This window comes from Bacillus rossius, chromosome 3 (genome assembly GCF_032445375.1).
Source record: "Bacillus rossius redtenbacheri isolate Brsri chromosome 3, Brsri_v3, whole genome shotgun sequence".
In the NCBI taxonomy this organism is placed as follows: Eukaryota; Metazoa; Arthropoda; class Insecta; order Phasmatodea; family Bacillidae; genus Bacillus; species Bacillus rossius.
Genome location: NC_086332.1, coordinates 3364302 through 3384120, shown reverse-complemented (window position 1 = coordinate 3384120; position 19819 = coordinate 3364302). Strand labels below are relative to the sequence as shown.

At 37.3% G+C, this 19819-nt stretch overlaps 1 protein-coding gene across 1 annotated transcript in view; it reads right to left on the bottom strand.

The window, feature by feature from the left end:
* Window positions 1-19819, bottom strand: part of LOC134530109 (telomerase-binding protein EST1A) — a 79613-nt gene that overhangs the window by 12376 nt on the left and 47418 nt on the right. The window contains exons 17-22 of the mRNA XM_063364713.1: window positions 19022-19095; window positions 17926-18020; window positions 12184-12287; window positions 9515-9691; window positions 8853-9035; window positions 3060-3225 (exon numbers count right to left, since the gene is read on the bottom strand). Of these exons, the coding sequence (XP_063220783.1) occupies window positions 3060-3225; window positions 8853-9035; window positions 9515-9691; window positions 12184-12287; window positions 17926-18020; window positions 19022-19095 (799 nt within the window). The remainder of the gene's footprint in view (window positions 1-3059; window positions 3226-8852; window positions 9036-9514; window positions 9692-12183; window positions 12288-17925; window positions 18021-19021; window positions 19096-19819) is intronic.

Genomic DNA, 19819 nt, shown 5'->3' with positions numbered 1-19819 from the left:
GAGACTGAACATTCGAACATTTGAATTCCCGCGCTGCACAAGTAGCAGCGCCACCCCTTCACAGTTGGCCACCATGGTTCCAGAGTTGGCAACGCTTCCAAGGTTGGCAGCGCGTCGAACTTCCGTCAGGAAGTCAGTTCATCGTGTGCTTTCGTGATGGTAAGTGTGGCTATCGGGCCCGCTCACCATTGTTTTTCGTCTCGTAACGCAATCCGTTGCAATCGTTGTTTGTACAGTCAATTATTTCGCGTGATGCGAACAGTAACAGCTCACACGTATTCAACTATCTTAAATTAGTTTAATTCAAAGTCTCAAGAAATAGTGTCATCAATAGGCCTGTGCGAAGTGGACTTTTTCAGTTCAAATCGAATTCGAAGCGAATATTGTAAATATTCGTGAATTTGAATCGAAGTTCGAATAATTTTCAAGATGTGTTAAATACTGCTCCCACATGACATACAGCACAATTATTTTGATTTTGTACTGTCACCACCCTTTCCCTTTCCCTTTTCTTTATTCAGAAATGGGCCTGACAAATATCCTGTAGCATGAATCCCCATTGCACCATTGAACATCTTGTTAACAATATCATTGTGCTAACTACTAAATTCACAAAATGGTTTGAGTTAATTAGAATGTATAACAAAATATTCTATGGCTATATATGCTAATTTGTGGACTGTGAAAGTGACTGAAAACGTCAGGAACACATTTTTCTGCTCCCTAATATTTTCTTTAATAAAAATTAAACCTACCTAGTAAGCCTACACATTTTTTGTTTATATAACCTTCAAATAACACATTTCACGCAACATCTTATGCACTTTTCGCTTTTAACAGCGACTCACTTAATAAATAATAAAGAGAACTGCTTGCCTGTTGGAATTTTGTATTCCTTTTTGCATTTATTGCAGCTTGCAACTTTTCCGTCACTCAATTTTGTGAAATAATTCCACACTTCACTGCGAGATCTCTTAGCAGTTTCCTTCGATTCCATTGCAGGTTTAGTTTACAAATATACGTTAGAAAAAATATAAAAAGGTGCAACTTTCTAATAAAATAATTAAAGTATTATGAAATTACATTTTTTACCATTCAAATTTTACGGTGCACGCTTATATAGAACACAACCAACGTGGTGAACAAGTAAACAAAAAACGTGATGTCGAGGCATAGAAAAAAGAGGGTATAAATGAAAACAGTTAATACAGCGAAGACAACTAGAATTTAAAGAAAAACGTGCTACGTATAACTGAAAAACTAAGATACATATTTCCATTCAAATTATTTCTGTGATCATGTTAATACACAACTGTGTGTGCATTGTGCAACTGACTGGCGTAGTTCGGCTAGTTGGCAGCATCTGGACGCAAAATGGCGGAAATATTGTCGTTGTAAACAAACATTAGAAAACGTAAATTAAATTTTAAGCATAACGAGGTGTTTTTTTTGTCTTGTGGATGGAAATGCATAAATAAATATTTTGTAATGAATATCTGCACTAGTAATAGTCATGGCGTTCATATTTGCTATGGTACCTAATATTTCTGTATGACGGAAATGTACAAGTACGCCGTCGGTATGTTTAACCTCAACGTAAGTATACGAATCATTAACCAATTTTCCTGAAGTTTTTAGCAGAAATTATGCACATTTTAATAATTGGCTCTACTAAATGGCAAGTTAAAGAAGACTAATTTATATTAGTTTGCCTTTGAAACTTTGAAATTTTACGAATATTATTTTTTTGAACGAATCGAATACGAATCCTAAAAATATTCACTTCGGATTCGAAAATTTCGAAGCTTCGCACGTCCCTAGTCATCAATATCAATCTTTCAAAAGTTCAGGTAATATTTGAAAAAGCCTGGGTGCCACAGAAAACTTGACATGTAAACACTAAGCTCAACTCAAACTACTATTGCACTTCAACTCAAAGAGACAATTAAAACCAACAGAAAAGCATAGATTGACTATATATTCTCCAAAAACAATGACAACTAGATATCAGCATATGCTATTCCCAGTTCAGCCAAACAAAACTTATTACGGAAAAAAACTCAACGCCAAATTAAACAATTTATGATCACATACTCTTGACATCAGTGTTACTGACGAAACTAGCATTCAAATTCGGATTGAATAATTAAATAGTTGGCTCTGTGTTTTCAAGTTAACTAAAGAAAATTAACTTTAATAAGTTAAGTGTGATAATGTACAAATATTACAAATTAACTTTGCACAACTAGTCAGTCAGAACAATAAATACATGCAAATTGGTGGTCAGAGCCAGGCGATTATTAAGTTAACCTAATTATTTTTTATTTTTCGTTCAGACATAATTAGAAATTGCGGCCACCTTCGTCAGCGTTTTGGCTCGTGGCGAAATTCGTTTTCGCTGGGTGCGGTCATGTTTAAGGCCGCACTAATTTCGTGTACTTGCAGCAAAACATTACTGACGGACGCTATTTTTTTCGTTAATTCTCATCACGCGAACTACGAGCATTTTTCGACGGGCAGATGTATGCGGAATGAGTGAGCAACCTCTTTTGGAAGTGTTTGGATTCGTCTGTGCATTCTATTTGAAAAAATAAAAACAACAAAATTACAATCAGCATTGAGCATCTGTTTATTTTTTGTATGTAACGAACCGTTATAAGTGACATGATAAAAAAGAAATTTAACAAAAAAAATCGCATGGGTCCAGTAAATTCCAATATAGCAAGCATGTTTATACGGACATTACTCCATGATCTTTATCAAGGAAAAAAAAATAATTAAAAAACAATTCAAAGTTGAATGAATATTTCTCCATAATAGTATAAGTAAATATAATTTTGCTGTGTGTTGCATAACTTTGTACTGCTGCTATTAGCAACGAGCTGTAGGGATGTAAAAATTAAGTCATTCTATTGGTATTTTAAAAGAAAGATGTAACTATGTAGGTAAAATTTTTACGTAGATGTGCACAAATAATTGGGGCAAATAACACCACTTCATGCCATAAAATAAAACAAAAAATGCATGTCACTAGCCGTTCCAGTTGATACTAGACTCACCGACCAGCGGGACCATGAGGGTGTAGAGCGGCTGCTGCAGCGACGAGGTCGCCTGGGACACCTTCTGGAGCAGGGGCAGGTAGTCGATGAAGCAGTTGGTGTCCGGCACCAGGTAGTGCGGCCTCACTTCTATCTCCACGATCACCACCGTCTCCCTCAGGATGGCCTGAGTCAGCAGCAACACCATCCGCCATCCTTCAGCCGAGTGACTTCCTGGTACAACTTTCAGGTTTACTTACATCCACAACCACAACTACTTTTTTATCTATTATCGTATATAAACAGCTTCTTCCCTCTTTATAATAAAAAAAATTCTAAACATCCTGCTTGGTTTTCTAATGAATTAATACAAGCTTTGAAATTAAAGAAACATTTCCATAGACTCTACAATGAATAAACAGCATGCACTATTGTTTATATATATATATATATATATATATATATATATATATATATATATATATATATATATATATATATCTTTTCATTTCATATCAACTCAACAAATAAAATAATAAATTTAAACATTGAGGTTTTCAAAATGTATCTTAATTGGTGATTGTGTTCTACTCATCAGTATGACCAAAAAACAAAGTTAATAAACAATAGTTTGTACGAACATTTTGAAATATTTAAAAGCACATAACTCCAAAATAGTTTTGTTCTAGAAAACTCAACTTTGTACCCATTCTCTTTAGAATGACGAGGACTTTAATTTGACATATAATTTGAGTGTACCACACATCACAATACGTATTTTTTCCAAAGAACTCAAAAAAGGTTATTTATAAATAACAAAAATTTGAATTTTTAATTTTGATGAAAAAAATATATTTTATACCAAACCTCTTTAGTAAGTTGTGTACAAAGTTTCACAATTGTATCATATTGAAATGATTTTTTTTATGAAAATTTATGCGCGTGAAAGTTCTGCTAATTAATGACTTGTTATATCATAAAAATCCTATCTAACTTTTTTTTAGTTAAACTTGTCTTAATAATTGATTCTCCATTATACCACATAAAAATTTACCTAAGAAAAGTTAGATCTAAATAGGGTGATAATAGTTTCTTTAGTAAACATAACAAGTGGACCTAACAGGAGTTACTCAAGCAGTGACTTGTTTCTTTCCTGTCTCAACTTGCAACCCTTAGCCAGCTTCCTCCTACTAGTCATTGTGTTGTGAGTTGCCTCTCAGTGAACAAGTGCTCTGTGCAAGTTCATAAGTGTAAGATACAAATGGATAAACGGTGGGGTAAATAATGTTGCAATTATTTTAATAAAGAAAGGAATTGGGTTACTAAAAACTAAGGAATGCCACACAATGGATGACAAAGATAAATTATATTATCGAAGATGGATATTGATATCAATAACGCACTGAATGAATGCAAGGCGCACTCTCTATCTTGTGCCGAGTAAACTATATTTGATAGCTGGCATTCATTCGTGGTTATTGTGTACTACAATAGTTCTGGTTCATGTTCGGTCACGGTTATTGTTTTTCTATTTTAAGTTGAACGAAATATGTTTATGTTGCATTACTAATTATTTTAAATTGTTTGTCGTGTGGTTTTGAATACTCTGTTTATAATAAAATGTACTTTCCATGCAACATGTTTTCTTTTTATGAAAAACTTAACACCAACAATAATGCTTTTCTTCCATTAAATATCGCACCCTTACTTTTTAAAATTGATTTTATCACAAAATGTGTGACAATTATGTGGTAAAACATCGTAATTACATACAAGCGATGCACACAGAACCAGACGTGGCATGATGTCAGAAAACTGACGCTATCAGACAGGAGGCAATGTCATTGAATGACAGCTCCAACTTCGTCGCGAGCATACTGTGTGATAGCTGCAGTGTTCTGTGCATGGGTAAGTATTAAAACATTTGTCAATCGAAGGCATGCCATAGTGTGTTTATAGCTAAAGACAGTTTTTTTAATTTGCTAGTTTCATTTAAGCACATATTCACTTGTAAAGTTTTAATTAAATTTTCCTCAATACAGTCAAACCTCTATCTATCGTTTTTCAGGGGACCAACAAAAATATTCAGTAGATGCGGACATTCAATAGATGTGGACTTCACTCTTAGATTTTGAAAAAAATGTTTCAACCTCAAAATTAGTGTCAGAAATATATCAGTTACTTGTCATTAAAGTTTAATCAATTGAAGCTTTTTACTTAATTCAATTTACACTTAAAAAAAAAAAAACATAGCCTATGCACAATACCTACAATTCAATTTCAATTTCTTTAATAATCCTAATTCGTTCATCAAGTGTTCTCAACTATTTACTAGCCGAGACATTTTAATCGCTCTAAAATGTTAACCTCACTTATGCGCTTCTTATTAAGTCAACATTCACGCACATGTAAAGTAACGGTAGCCTACAACTCACGTAGTTTCGGTGCCCTACCACGTTCGTGCAACTTCGGATTTCTCTCAAAAATTGAAATTAAAAAAAAAATTGAAGGGTTAAGTTAGGTTAGGTCAGTCACAACATGCTTGAACTTCTGATTTAGCAGCTGAAAGTGGCGTTAATACCAAAACGCAAAACTTCGGAAATCTTCGGAAATTCTTGCAGGGAACCGAAACTACGTGAGTTGTAGGCTTCCCGCAAAGTAAAAAAACTGATCAGAATCAGGAAGTAACATGTGCCATAGATGAAACAATGAAATACCGGCCTACAGAAATGCGTTCACCATGCTGCACAGGAATCAATAAATTTCCAACGCCACAGCGGATGCCATATTGGTTTCTTTGTACCTTATAAACGAGAGGTCTCAATGCTCAGTCATAATAAGGGACATGTTTATTCTTGGAATAATTTTATATACGTATGGTATATTTTTTTTTTTGTTTTTTACGTTACCATTTTAGCCGACATGAAAAAGTTTCGTACATAAATACAAGTCGATAATGTGGCAACGTTTCATGACGAGTCGATTTCACGGAAATAAGGCACCAATGTTAGCCATCTACTGTTTGTTGACAGTTCACTCCATAGAAAATGGAGATTCACTCGTTGCTATTATAAAAATGGCTGCAGATTTAAGGTGATTTTTACTACTTCTGTATATTATCGTTACAGTATTTATGACGGTTTCTTTCTAAGAAATGGTTATTTCTGCAAAATCTTTATGGTTAAACGATCATCTATTATAATTTTTAGTGACGGGACCACATATTTTGTACGATCGATGCGGACAAAACGATAATTGGAACATCGGTACAAACTGACTTTTTTAACATTAGTTGTATGGCAATTTTGCCGGGACCGTAGAAAGTATACGATAAACACGGACAGTTCGCTAGATAGAGGTTTGACTGTATTCAGCTGAATGCAGATCAAATAGTAAATTTAGTACAGAAAAAAACCCATGTTCTATACACCATCTTCGAAGAAATGCCACAAAAAAATTTTGTTTAAAGAACATACGTAACGAAAATGCGGTGTTAAGCTGTTGCGAAGAGACGGTTTTACGTTTTCGCAAGTCTCTTGTGATGTTACATGTCACGTCATATCGCATCACGTCTTGTCTGATTTTGTCTGCGCTCAGCCTTAGTTTATATCAACAGCAATATTAAAATTTTAGTGAATTTTATTTTGCAAATATACCTACTATGTATGTGTAAAAAAACCATAAAGTAAATAAAAATAGCAGCTCCCATTAAAAAAATGTGTGATAATGACAACTTTGATTAGACGACTACTACCGTGTTTTCTCGCATAATCGTCGCACATTTTATTCTAAAATCAAGTTTGAAAAGTAGGGGTAAGACAATTATGCGGGAAACAAATTTTTTTGTTAGGTAAAGTTATTCATTAAAACAAAACCCGTTCATGGAAAGTAAGTTTATTTTTAAAAAAAGGTGAGGTATACAAGAACACGCCAAACAATCTATTTTAATAATTCATTAAACAAAAACCTTTCTTCAATTTTAAATAGAAAAACCAAAACTGTAACGCGAACGCAAGCCACTTGAATCTGACGTGAACTAACGTGTCATAGTACACATTTCCACGAAAGAATGTGGGCTATCAAATGTAGTTAACTCGGCACCTGACAGAGAGCGCGCATTGCATCCAATCAGCGAATATATCGATATTCGACTACATGCACACGCTCTATACGGGAAGCAACATACGGTATTTAATCGCATAATGTCCGCCTCGCATAATGTCCACACATTTCTTTTTAAATACTTGAAATGGAATTTTTTAAAATCCGCATAAAGTCCGCACTAGACAAAGCAACCTTGGCCACCCCTGAAAGGCACAGTAACGGGATGGAAATTTACCGACGCTGTCAGCAATGCTTTGACTTTGAGTTGTTCATTTCTCCGGAGCGGTCGCTGAGAGGGTTTTGTAGTGCGGTGAAACCGTCCGGACTCAGAAACTCGCATTCCACTGCGCAGCTGCCTGCAACGTCACGCGAGTTGCAAGGGGATGGGCTATATATAGCACAAGCCAGTACACGTCAACTCACACTACGTCACAAAGTAGGGGAGGTAGCGGAGAAGTGGTGGGGGTACATGCGCACGGTTTTTTTATACACACAGTAGGCAAGGGACAGGGAGGGAGGCTCACCGGCGCCGGCTAATGCAGACATTAATCTGCCCCGTGCTGTCAGTGGCCATCTCAATGAAAGATTAAAAAAATATCTTTTCTCGCAAAGCGTTTATTTTGTGTAGGCTGGCTGCGGCTTCTGAACGTAAGAGCGCACACGCGAGTGAGAGAAGAAAAAAAAAAGAGTGGCGTCTTCCACTAATCGCCGGCACCCAATTATCTCGTCACCTGTCATTTCTCACGTCCACTGCGGAGGGTCGCCACTCACCAGCGCTCTGCTAGTAAACTAATTATGAGAGAACAATTTTTTTACTCTACACAAAACATGTAAAATTATGAGGAAAAATTTTTTTTTTCGGATTTCACTTCATAATGTCCGCACCCCATTTTTTCTGTCAAAAATGTAGCCAAATTACTGCGGACATTATGCGAGTAAATACGGTAACCAAACATGAATGATGCGCTTGCTACATTTTTATAAGCGGTACGCCGCGGCAACGCAGACAATCAGATAAAAGAAATACCGTTTAAAAACGTCTTTAAAAGAAAATTTAACTGTCAGACAACTTCGTATTTCCATTACTTAAATAAATAAGTGGTGATGACCGAAATTAAATTTTAGTTTTATACTTTAAAATACATCGTTTTATACGGAAAAGATACCTACACCGCGGCGACGCAGACGATCAGATAAAGGAAATAACGTTTAAAAACATCTTTATAAGGAAATTTACACGTTAGACAACTTTGTATTTTTCTGTTAATTATTTAAGTGGTAATTACCGAATAAATATTAGATTTCTACTTTCAAATACATTGTTTTAACGGAAAAGATACCTACACAAAGCGCTTGGCATCTACTAACGGGACCAAAAACCTCATGCGAGTTTACGAGAGAAGTTTTTTTATCCCAATTTTGACGGCCTAAAATATGGGTGCGACATTTACGCGCGTGCGACGATTATACGATAAAAGAGATATTGCTTGATTATTCTGAAAAACAGCACCTTAAATTCCCCTGGATTTTAAATAACTAAGCAAAGGGAGTAGTGATTACGTCCGTAGAAACTACAAGATAAAAATAACTAAAAACAAGAAAAAAATACAAAATGCAAATATAGTTAAAATTGCTATAAGAGTTTCATGAAAGTGATTGTAATAAGATTCCATTAATATTGACTTCACGAAGCCCTAACCAAGCTCGCACCTGCACGCGCTGGCGATGTCTCTCCTGGTGCTCCTGTCTCTTCTCCAGCTCCTCCTTGCGGCTCAGCAGGCTCTGGATCTCCGAGGAGGCGGGCCTCTGCTCCGTCGCTCCCGGGGCCTTCTGCGTCTCAGCCTCCGCCAGCTCGTCCTCGCTGAAGCTCTCCAGCACCAGCTCGCTGTCGCTCTGGACCCGACACACATCCCCCAGCGTGCATGTTCCGTGACCACGCAAGTTTAACAATTCACCCGAGAATTGGTGAATTATAGCAGCGCCCAGCACCAACTTGTGTCCAGGCGGCCATCTTAATTTTTACTGTCCTTTGTTGGACACACAAGCAAGGAGGAGAATATTTCATCCGCATCCAACAAAAAAAAAAAAAAAAAAAAAAAAAACCACTGTTACATGTCCACGCTCCAAGCACAAACAAATGAGAATATATACAAATGGTCCTTTATTAAAGTCACTGAACAGTACAGTTAACATGCAAGTGTGTCAGAGGAAACCATCCCACAGCAAGCACTTGCTCCATACGTCAACACAACGTTTTCAAGCTCATATTTAATCTAACACTACATTTAAACAATTTTTGGATTAAGTCTTAAAAAGAAATATAGATTATCAGGCCTATAAGAGTTTTTGTGGCATCACAAAGACAAACGCACCTGCTCCTCCGGCGGCGAGGACAGGGAACACTGGCCGGACGACGCCACGATGGACACGTACTCGCTCAGGCCGTTGTCGAACTTGTGCAGCTTCAGCACGGGCGGGTCCTCGCCGCACAGCCACACCGTCCCGAAGAACACGATGGACCTCACTCGCAGGGCGATGCACGCTTCCTCCTGCGCACACGACGTGACACCAGCAACTCCAACATTCTTATATATCACATTCAGGACGATTCCCATCATGATAACGAGTTGAGTGTGCCAGTCCATGGGAATAAAGTATTTAAAAAAAATTATTCACTTTTTTGTAAAATAGATTGCATTGGATTTCACGGTATTTAGCAGTTCGCAAAAATTTTCAGGATCTAGTTACGTTAGGTTTAGTTACGTTATGTTAAAAAAAGTTAACTGCATAATCAAAAATCAATTTTTTTTGGTGAAATCTGAGTTAAAAAAAAGTACACTTAACTGTATCATTCTTAAAACATTGGCAAATGTGGTTAAATATATATTAATAAAGAATAAACGCCCCTCGTGCCTCAAAATTAAATTATTTTTAAATTACTTAAAAAGAGACTTGGAAACTTGCTGGGTAAGAATAATAAGAAAAATAAAGTTATTGACCAGAGGTGGCACGAGGTGGAGAACAAGACAATTTGGATCTCCCTGCCACAAGCAACTTGGGAGCTGGTGGATTGTTTAAGGGAAGAAAGTATATCATAAATAAATTAACACTACACAAGTAGCTTGGTCTATAGGTTCCCTGTTTTATTTAAAAATGAAATAATGAATTCTGTTTTCCATTTGATTTGGCATTTATAAGTTTCCCAACTAATGATATTAACAATATACTTAAGTTTTTCGAGAAAGGGCCGGCCCGATATTAGTATAACAACACATAATCAACTTTAACAATAAACAATTACATAAACAAAAATTTATAAGTATCACACCAAAATTTGATTCGTCCAATTATTACATCGATGATTAGTTTTATTCATTCTACATATTCTTGAGGAAAGCACTGTTCGCTGGTAGGCTATTCATTCGATTAATGTAGTTCGTAGCTAGAAAGTGGGGGGGGGGGAGGGGGGGGGGAAATTTGATTTTACATTACCACCCGGGTCTTCAAAAGATAAGTCGCGGAAACATCTCTTCTAACGTGACCCGCAGTGGAGGTGCAGGACCACGAGCTGGGAGCAATTTGTCTCTCCAGCACTTCGACCCTGTCTGAAAACCAAGCCAAATTCAAAACGAATTAGACCTGCTTCCAGACAGTCATACACAGTCGGCGCAAAAGGCCAACAAACGGGAATGTGGGGGGAAGGGCCGGATTACTCACCAAACAAGGTGAAGAGTTCGGAGCTCACTAGGTGTCTCGCGCCGACATCAGGATGCCGCGGACCGAGAAGACGCGGATGCGCGAACGAAGACGAAAATTTAGAAAAAAAAAAAAAAAAAAAAAAAAAAACACTAAAACTTAAAAATTAGAGACATGACTTGAACTAATTACTACTACTGACCGACTACTGAACAAATGGGATCACATCCCTTAGAGCAACTGACTACATCTCTTCTGCACCCGAATTCGCAATTCCAGCGAAAAACCTCCTAGCGCAGAGGACGTCGAGAAGACGTGGTCAGTAGCCGCGATCAAAGGACTGAGTACCGCAATGGCGGGTAAAGCTCCTAATTAAATCGGGCGGTGAGGCCCCGGGTCAAAGGAGGGGGAAGGTTTGGTTCTAGGCCGAAAATTTCCGAAGGTGCCCGAGTGGTTGTACGCACGACTTCAGTAGTTCGCGCCAAAGGGCGACTGCTGCAGTCTCTACCGGCAGGACCGGAAGCAACAAACAATCGACTTCTACAGGTCGGGAGGAAGAAGCATAGGGCCATAAGGCGTAGCGGCGCTGCGCTCTGGCGGCGTAAAGGGGAACAAACGGAGGCGGTGAACTGACTCGCCGCCAGGTGTCACGAGTGTAGTCTCAGCTCGCTGGCCACCATGGGTGAAGTTGCTTTTTTCTGCCGCTAGGTTTCGTGGAGGTCTCTTTAGGTCTCGTGGCTAAGTTCATGTCAGGTCACTGCTCCTGGATTTCTCAGAACTAAGGGGAAAGGGTGGGGGAAACAAAAGGCGCAACGAAGCTGGGAACAACCGTCCATGGGATACGCGTTCGTGACAAGACTTACTACTCTCAGCAGCTCTCTGAGAAGTAGCAGCTTGCAGCCCAGAAGCTGCTCTATGCAGTTTTGGTCGTGCAGGGAATTAAAATTACAAATTTGGGACGTGACTGCAGGCGAGAGAAATTTCAACCGGGCTGACCATGTCCACATTAGACAGCAAAATATCAGATTGGCCCCCTGGGAAGGGGCTTCGGTCCACTGGCACAAAGTTTAAATCCGTGGTGTACACCGGCCTAACAAAAAGTAAATCACCCCCATTAACAACCAGATAAATTTAAAAAATAAGAAACCCCAAAAAATTTTACAATTATAGAAAAAATTAAAAAAGGTGATGAAATGCCTAATTTACGGCACAGTTATGATTACAGGGAATTTGTTTTACGGCAATATAAAGTTTCAAAGCCTGCATTTCCAAACATTGCAAAGAAAACTATCGTATATGATTCCTAAACGTAAACAATTGCTTGACCGACAAGGAGGGTACTTACCATATCCACGTCATTCTTGACGTAGACCGGCTCGTGGCAAATAGGCATCAAGGGCGTAAAGCCGCTGAGTGTGGAGTCTTCAGGCAGCCTCACCATCTCGTAGCCTGCGGCACGCAACACACACTTCCTCAAGTGCCTGCCCCCAGACTGCTCACGTGACAGTATGACATCACTGCATACCTGCACTATCCCACGTGCGGTACCTAATGACTTACATCGTACAAGAAATATATTATCAGGAATTTCAGTCATTCATTACTACGGCAAGAGCCCACATTATGCCAGTTGTTGCTAATGTCCCTCATTTAAAATTAATTATTTGCTGCACAGTCCAAAAAACTGAATCTTGAAAGTAAAATGAAGTTCACCAAAATAATAACCACATGTCAAAAATACTCGAACCTTATGATTTATAAAGATAACTAATTTTTTTTTCATGATAAAAGAAGAAAGCATCCAACCACAGATGTATTATAGGGTTGTGGGAATACGAACCTAAAAGGACCATAATTTTGGCACTTAGTAACAAAAAGGATTATATTAACCACACAAATGCAAAATTAATTTTAATACATCTTATATAATTACAAACGGATATTCAAAAACAGATTTTAACATTATTCCAAATTACTAAACACATGTTTTGTATTACACCAACTGCCTAATGCTGGAAAACATATTTTTGACTAATGTTTAAGTTCCCAATTTTTCTAATACAATGAAGTAACTCATTATCAAGCAATAAACAAATTACGACATACATTTCTCAACTTCAATCAAGCATAAATAAAATAAATGCGTAAATAATTTAATGTTCGTGATTGTTTGAATTTTTAACTTGGCACTGTAAAATAATAAATGGAAATAAAAAAAAAACTCATTTTATCTCAAAATATGCTTGAAGTTCTCTCTCCGGTAAAAGCCCAGTTGGTTGATATCGCAAATGTTATATAATTTTCCTGAAATTGAAAAATTTTAGACTTCGATTCAACTTCGACTTGTTAGGTTTGTATTAGGCCTGTGCGAATAGTGTTTTTTGGATGCGAAGCGAATATCGAATCGAATACTAAAAATATTCGCGAAGCCGAATCGAATTGCGAATATGTATATTTCTTGACAAGGCAATATTACACTTAAATTATTAAATACTGGATTAATAGGTAATAGTAAGGCTTTGATTCAAAGTTTAATCTGTATTATATTTTTAATAGTAACAAAGCAAAGTAATAAGCAAAAAAATTGAATTCTAAAAATTACAATGAATAAAGCAAATCATATTTGTATGCAGTTACATTAGAACTACAATGGTGCTTTGTATTTTAGGCAGTTAAGTAAAAAAAAAAAAATTAACTATCTAAAGATTTGTTATTATAGTTAAACATACCAAATGTCATTGTTCAACATATGAAATGTCATTTTAAATTTGCCTTCAAAAACACCAAATGTTCAACATTATGAGGGAGAAGGCATTCCCTTCTACTGGTAACAACATTACCTGCCACTGAAAACAGTCGTTCAGAACTCACTTGAGTGGCAGGAATCCCTAAATATTTTGAAGCTACTACAGACAAGTTTGGATATTTGTTGCTTCCATGATTTCTCCACCAACCCAGTGGATCGTCACTTCTTGGAAGACGCGGTTCACCGAGATAATTTCTTATTTCGTCTTCTTTCTGGTTAGTGGCTGGTTGGTTGGGCAGTGAGTCAAGTGCAGCCCACAAAACAGATTTTTCTTCACTAGATTTTACAATCACCTTTTCATTTGCTTCTTTTGGTAAAATTTTTAATTCAGTACCAAGAATACTTTCTGCCTCAACATCAGACATCAGCACGCCCTTAAATCTAGGGTCTACTAGCATTGCAATGCAACTGACTTGCTCCTTCTTGAAATTTGGAAATCGTGACTTCAAGTTTTTGCACAATGCTTTGGCAAACAAAATGCCATCTTTCTGCTGTTGTGCATGGCTTTCTAGGTTGGATGTTAGACAGTGGAGAATTGGTATTATCATTGATGTGGTTGGATAACTTTCGCCACTCATTTCTTCTGTTGCTTCAGCTAATGGTTGTAGCACCTCAACAATACTTTCTGCTTGTTTCCATTCCGATGATGACAACATTTCTGTATTTCCACTGTTGGCATGTTCTGCGACCAAGGCAGCTTTTATTTGTAACAGCCGCTTTAACATGAGAAATTCAGAGCTCCAACGTGTGTCTACATTTTGTATTACCTCAAGCTGAGGCATATTTAGTTGTGCCTGGAGTTTGTGTAGTCGTTTTCTAGCCAAACTACTCCTCCTGTAGTGAGCAACAATACCTCTAGCCTTGCTCAGTAGAGTTTTCACACCGGGACAATCCTTTTTACTGTCTACAATGGCTATTTGGAGGGTGTGGGCAAAGCATATCGTGAACGTTCATGAAACAGTGAAGAGAAAGCCAGCTTAAAATTGGCTGCATTGTCTGTAATGGAAAATATGGGAACAGTACATGTTTCCGTACATATTCCCCACTCTGACAAAAGAGACTTGATCGTTGTGCTGATATTAACACTCGTGTGGGACTCTTGCAACACAACAGTGTTCAGTGCAAATGAAACGTAGGTAAAATCTGGTTGCAGGTAATGACACGTCAGGCTGACATAACTGTCAGTGGACCGAGATGTCCAACTATCTGATGTCGGAGACAGAGCTGATATTCTAGGCAAATCATTCGACAACTGGGACTTAAGCGTTTCTTTGGTTTCATTGTACAAATCTGGTATGTAGTGTTCTGAAAACGTTGTTCTGGAGGGCACTTGGTAAGTGGGCGCTATGAACTTGTTGCCAAGTAACTCCCTGAAACCTTTGCCTTCAACAAAGTCATAAGGCAGCATCTCAGAAGCCAACATTTTTGCAATTTGTTTAGTGATGCTTTGTGCAGCAGGGTCACCTGGTTGCATTTTTTTGTGTTTGTTAACAAAATCGGAAATTTTTGGTTGTGTTAGGCCTACTTGAAGATTTTTTGATGTTTGAGACATCTCTGAATTTTTGCATTCCTGTAACTTTGCATACAGCATCTTGTGTTTGTTTTGCAAATGGTTTTGCAGTGTAGTAGTAGTACCTAAAAAAAAAAAAATAATTAAATAACCATTTTCATAAAATTATATTAATTATATTTAATGTTGCATACCTAACCTAACCAACCGTTTACAATCCACACCAATTCACAGTATTTTTTATGTAGCTCACCTAGCCTAGGCAATTATTTATGGGAGGGGTGAAAACAGAAAATAAAATATTTAAAAAAAAAATAATAATTTTGCTAGTGTTCTTTCATTGTCCCACAAAGCATCTTAAATGCTACAAACCAAACTCAACCATTCATATAACTTTATATGTTAAATGTCGCAAACTTAACCTAACAAACAATTCAAACAAATTTACACAAATTTACAGAGTTTTAAATGTAGCTAAGTAACCTAGACTTCCCAAAAATTTTACATTATTTTTACTGTAGCCATACTAACCTAACCAACCATTAAAACGATAAATTACCAGGAAACTACTTAAACTATTGCAATTCCATTATACAGAATTAGAAAAAATGTAAGCAAGAAAAAATGCATTTGGAAATTTTTGATTACTTTTGTTTTGATGTGCCCCTCTCATCAGTAACTATCCTAACATAATCTAATCATTCCAATAATTGAAACCATTTTATTGTATTATAAATAAAGCTAACCTAACTGTTCAAATGGTTGACTGTAAGTATTGCAGTGTTGTTTCACAGAATCATCAAATATGGTGAGAGGTATTTAACAATACCTTTTTTTTTATTTATATTTAATTGTTTTCAAAAGAACATATTATATTCTATAAAATTATCCATTTTAAATTAAACGAAACGTCTCTGTATCTTATGATAATATACTATAAAATATTTTATTATTTGCATTTCTTAGTCGGAAATGGTAACGAACACAAAATAAAAGTTTTTTTTTTTTTGCACAATCTTGTTTTGAAAGGCAGAAGGATTATTGAAACCTCTAAATAAAGTGCGGTTATGTCCTCACAATATCATTTGCGTCTTTACTCCTAAAATTAAACAAGTTTATTTTATAGTTAAGTTCAAACAGATATTTACATATAAAAAGAAAGATTATATAATTTCAAAAGTATTGATTACTACTTCCGTGAAAAACAAAAAGCAGATGTATGCTAGTAGACATAATTTTCTTTATACAATTTGTTTGGACTTGGGTAGTGTGAATAAACTTGCCTCGTGGCGTCGAGAAGATTTTATTGCAATTGTTGCACATTGCCGCCGAACTTCCTGATTCGGTGAAATAATCCCAAATAAGGCTTGTTCTTTTACGTTTTAAACAAAAACCCGGTGATTCGTCACAACTTCGGCTTGAACTAGCCATTTTACGTGGTAAAGAGAATGTTTACTCTATGTCGTCATAACCTCACAGCTCACACCTCACGACTGAAAACAAAGTAGCAACTACGGCCGTGGCTGCAACTGGAGATTGTTGATGTTCATCTGTTCAATACAATCGATTTACGTGGCCATTATTATTCGTATTCGTAGCGTGTTTGATGATTTGCAGGAAAAACAAAGGCTGTATTGGGACTCACTGAGCTAGCACTTTCTCGCACGACGGTATTTACAGACGGTTTTATTTTTAAAAAAAAAAAAAGCTTCGCAATGCATGCGAAGCTTCGCATCACGTTCGAAGCTTCAAATGAAACAAATAGCAAAATACTGGCGAAGCCGATTCGAATATCGAAACAAGCTTCGATTCGATTCGCAAAGTCGAAGCTTCGCACAGGCCTAGTTTGTATAGCAAATTACATAAATGTACAGCACTTCAAAATTAGGATAGTCAACCTAACTCTGTGGCAAGCTGCCACAAGACAGACACTATCAATACCACACAGTAGGACAGCTTGACGTCCAACCACAATGGAGAACGACTAAAAACACGAAAACCACAAACTGTTAGTAACTTTTCAAATTGCACATTCCTAAACAATAGACTGACATAGAAAAAGGTTTTTAAATAATAATGTTTAGTATTTTTTGAAGCTGGTAAAAAAGTGTATTTGATGTGAAAACATCTTTAGCCGCATTGAGCGATTTTTGGTAGGGGCAAAACTTATGGGTTCGCGTAACCGACATGCTAGTTACGTTTAAGCCGGACTCGTGACGTACAGCGGCCTGTGTTTATGTATACGCATGTATACACTAATAAATTGTATATACTCAACTATATCATATGCGAGTTGGACTCTCTTTGAATGGGTAAAATCTTGTGAGTTCGCGTCACCGACATGCTGTGGTAGCAGTAAGTGAAGTTAAATTTACTGCGTTGAGCGATTTTCTTTTGTTTAATTATTTAAGTAGTGAATGTTTGATTATTCTCAGATTTAAGTTCATAGTTTTTTTATTTTTCAAGGATAAAACTTCATTTATTCTAATTTTAAAGTTATTATTGGTAGGTTGGTAGGGGCAAAACATATGGGTTCACGTCACCGACATGCTAGTGAGGTAATACCAAAATCATTTTCTTACGTACATTTGACGTAGAAATGATGTCATATTACATATTTAAAACCAAAATTTTAAGTTTTCACTTCTGTTGACAGTCCCCCACGACTGCCTTTTCGTAATTTTTTTTCTTCCTTTTTTGTAAATAGAACGCATATTTGCTGTTGAAAATGGAGGAGAGTCAGCGAGGTAAGCCTTGACACACGAACCCACCCTCTCTGGGGGCCTCCTCCAGCCGGATATCGTGGTCCAGTTTCTCCAGGAGGTTGACGAAGGAGGCCATGCGGGTCCAAGCGTCTCCGGGCGGCCTGCACACACAGCAGAGCACACCCATGTACACACATCTCGTCCCTCCTTCCCTCGTGCCTTCGTCTCTCCGCACCTTCTCCTCTTCCCCCGTGACGCTCCGTGGGAAAACAAACCTTACCTAACATCCGTTTCAAACATTTATATCTTTAACAGCACAAAATGTTATGATCTTTCAAATTTGAAAGCATAAATGTACAGTATTAATACCACTGACATTAATAAACAGATATTTTGCTACATCACTTACATACTCAAATTTTGTAATTTGTTAAAGTCTTTAATAAAACTAAAACTGAGCCAAGTAAAACTGATTGGGTAACACGTATCAGTACAATACTACACCCAAAAGATCAGTTTTAGAATCGATATAATTCTATTAAGCCTACTGATAAATTTTGAAAATAAGCTTATTGCTAATGGTTAGAATTGGGAAATAGCAATTATAAATCTACTTCATAGCATCTATTTTAATTATTATCGTTTATAAATATTTCAAGCATTTCAAATATGCATTGCTCTATTGATATTGATATGTTTCTCAGATATTTTGTCCCCCAGTTAATAAGTTAAAACACTATTACAGTACATATTTTAAAACGTACCTAACACCTACAAAAAATGATTCATCTTAAATGCAGATGGGTCATCACCACTGATGTTTTCCAGCCCAGTACGTAATAAGATGTTAAATCATTAACCTAATTCATGATTATTCAACTCCAGGTAAGGAAAAAATAGGTTTTCTTATGGGCGAGTTTGGCACAAAGGAAATTTGGTCTACATGATTAATGTAGAAACATGGCAAATGTAGATAGCCCAACAAACAGCATTATTCAAAATAGGCAAATTCAGCAATTTATTGATTCAGAAAAATTACTGCGAAGTTTCTCTTTATCTAACTTTCCTAAGATTCTTTAGTTTAAAATGTACTTTACAGATAATCCTTCCATCGGAATATGATCATTAAAAAAATGCTCCCGATCTGAGGAACAATACCTACCCCACCCTGTAGTCCTGGCAAGAGGGAGGGGGGTTCCACACAGCGCTGTGGCACACCAGCCAATCACACCACACCTGCCATCACAACCAAACAGACAATATTAGCTCACCACTTGGCGGCACAACAGCACGACACAGTAATAAGGACAAATCTGCAACAGAACATGCATCCGTTCGTAAATTGCGATTCTTCCGGCAGCCTTGCTGCTGACAGCCTGCAACACACACTTGTCACCGAGTTCCTGCTAGAAAACTGTTCACACTACAGTTACGTGTTACGTCTGAAACGTACAACATAAATGTTTGTGAGAAACTTGGGTGTGCGCAAAGCTTTGTTGCCTGGTGGCAGGCTACCGGCCTTCCTTTGCCGCCTCTTGGCGGGCCACTATAGCCGCGCACTGCCACTTTCAGAAGTTGGCTGCCTGTGTTTGTGCTGACTTTATAAGTCTCGTGACCATATGGCAACTACAGTATGGGACATTCCAGAAAGAAATGTTTGCTACAAGGTTTACTGAATATGGGGACATCAGCAGGCCCAATTGAGGGGAGTGTGTCTTCAGCCCGAGCAACAGCTACTGCAGCGATGCTGACGTGGAGAAGTTGTCTCCGCCCTACCGCTTCCGCAGAACGTGACGCTGCCCGACGGAGGGGCGTCAAGAATTCCACAGGACTTAACTTTTTTGTCTAGTTTGATAACAATTTTAATTTGCAACACGGACTTAGCCCATCCTCGCAGTGGACGAGCGCAGAACCTGGAGCGAGTACGTCGATATTGAAGAGGCAACAAGTAATGTCAGTT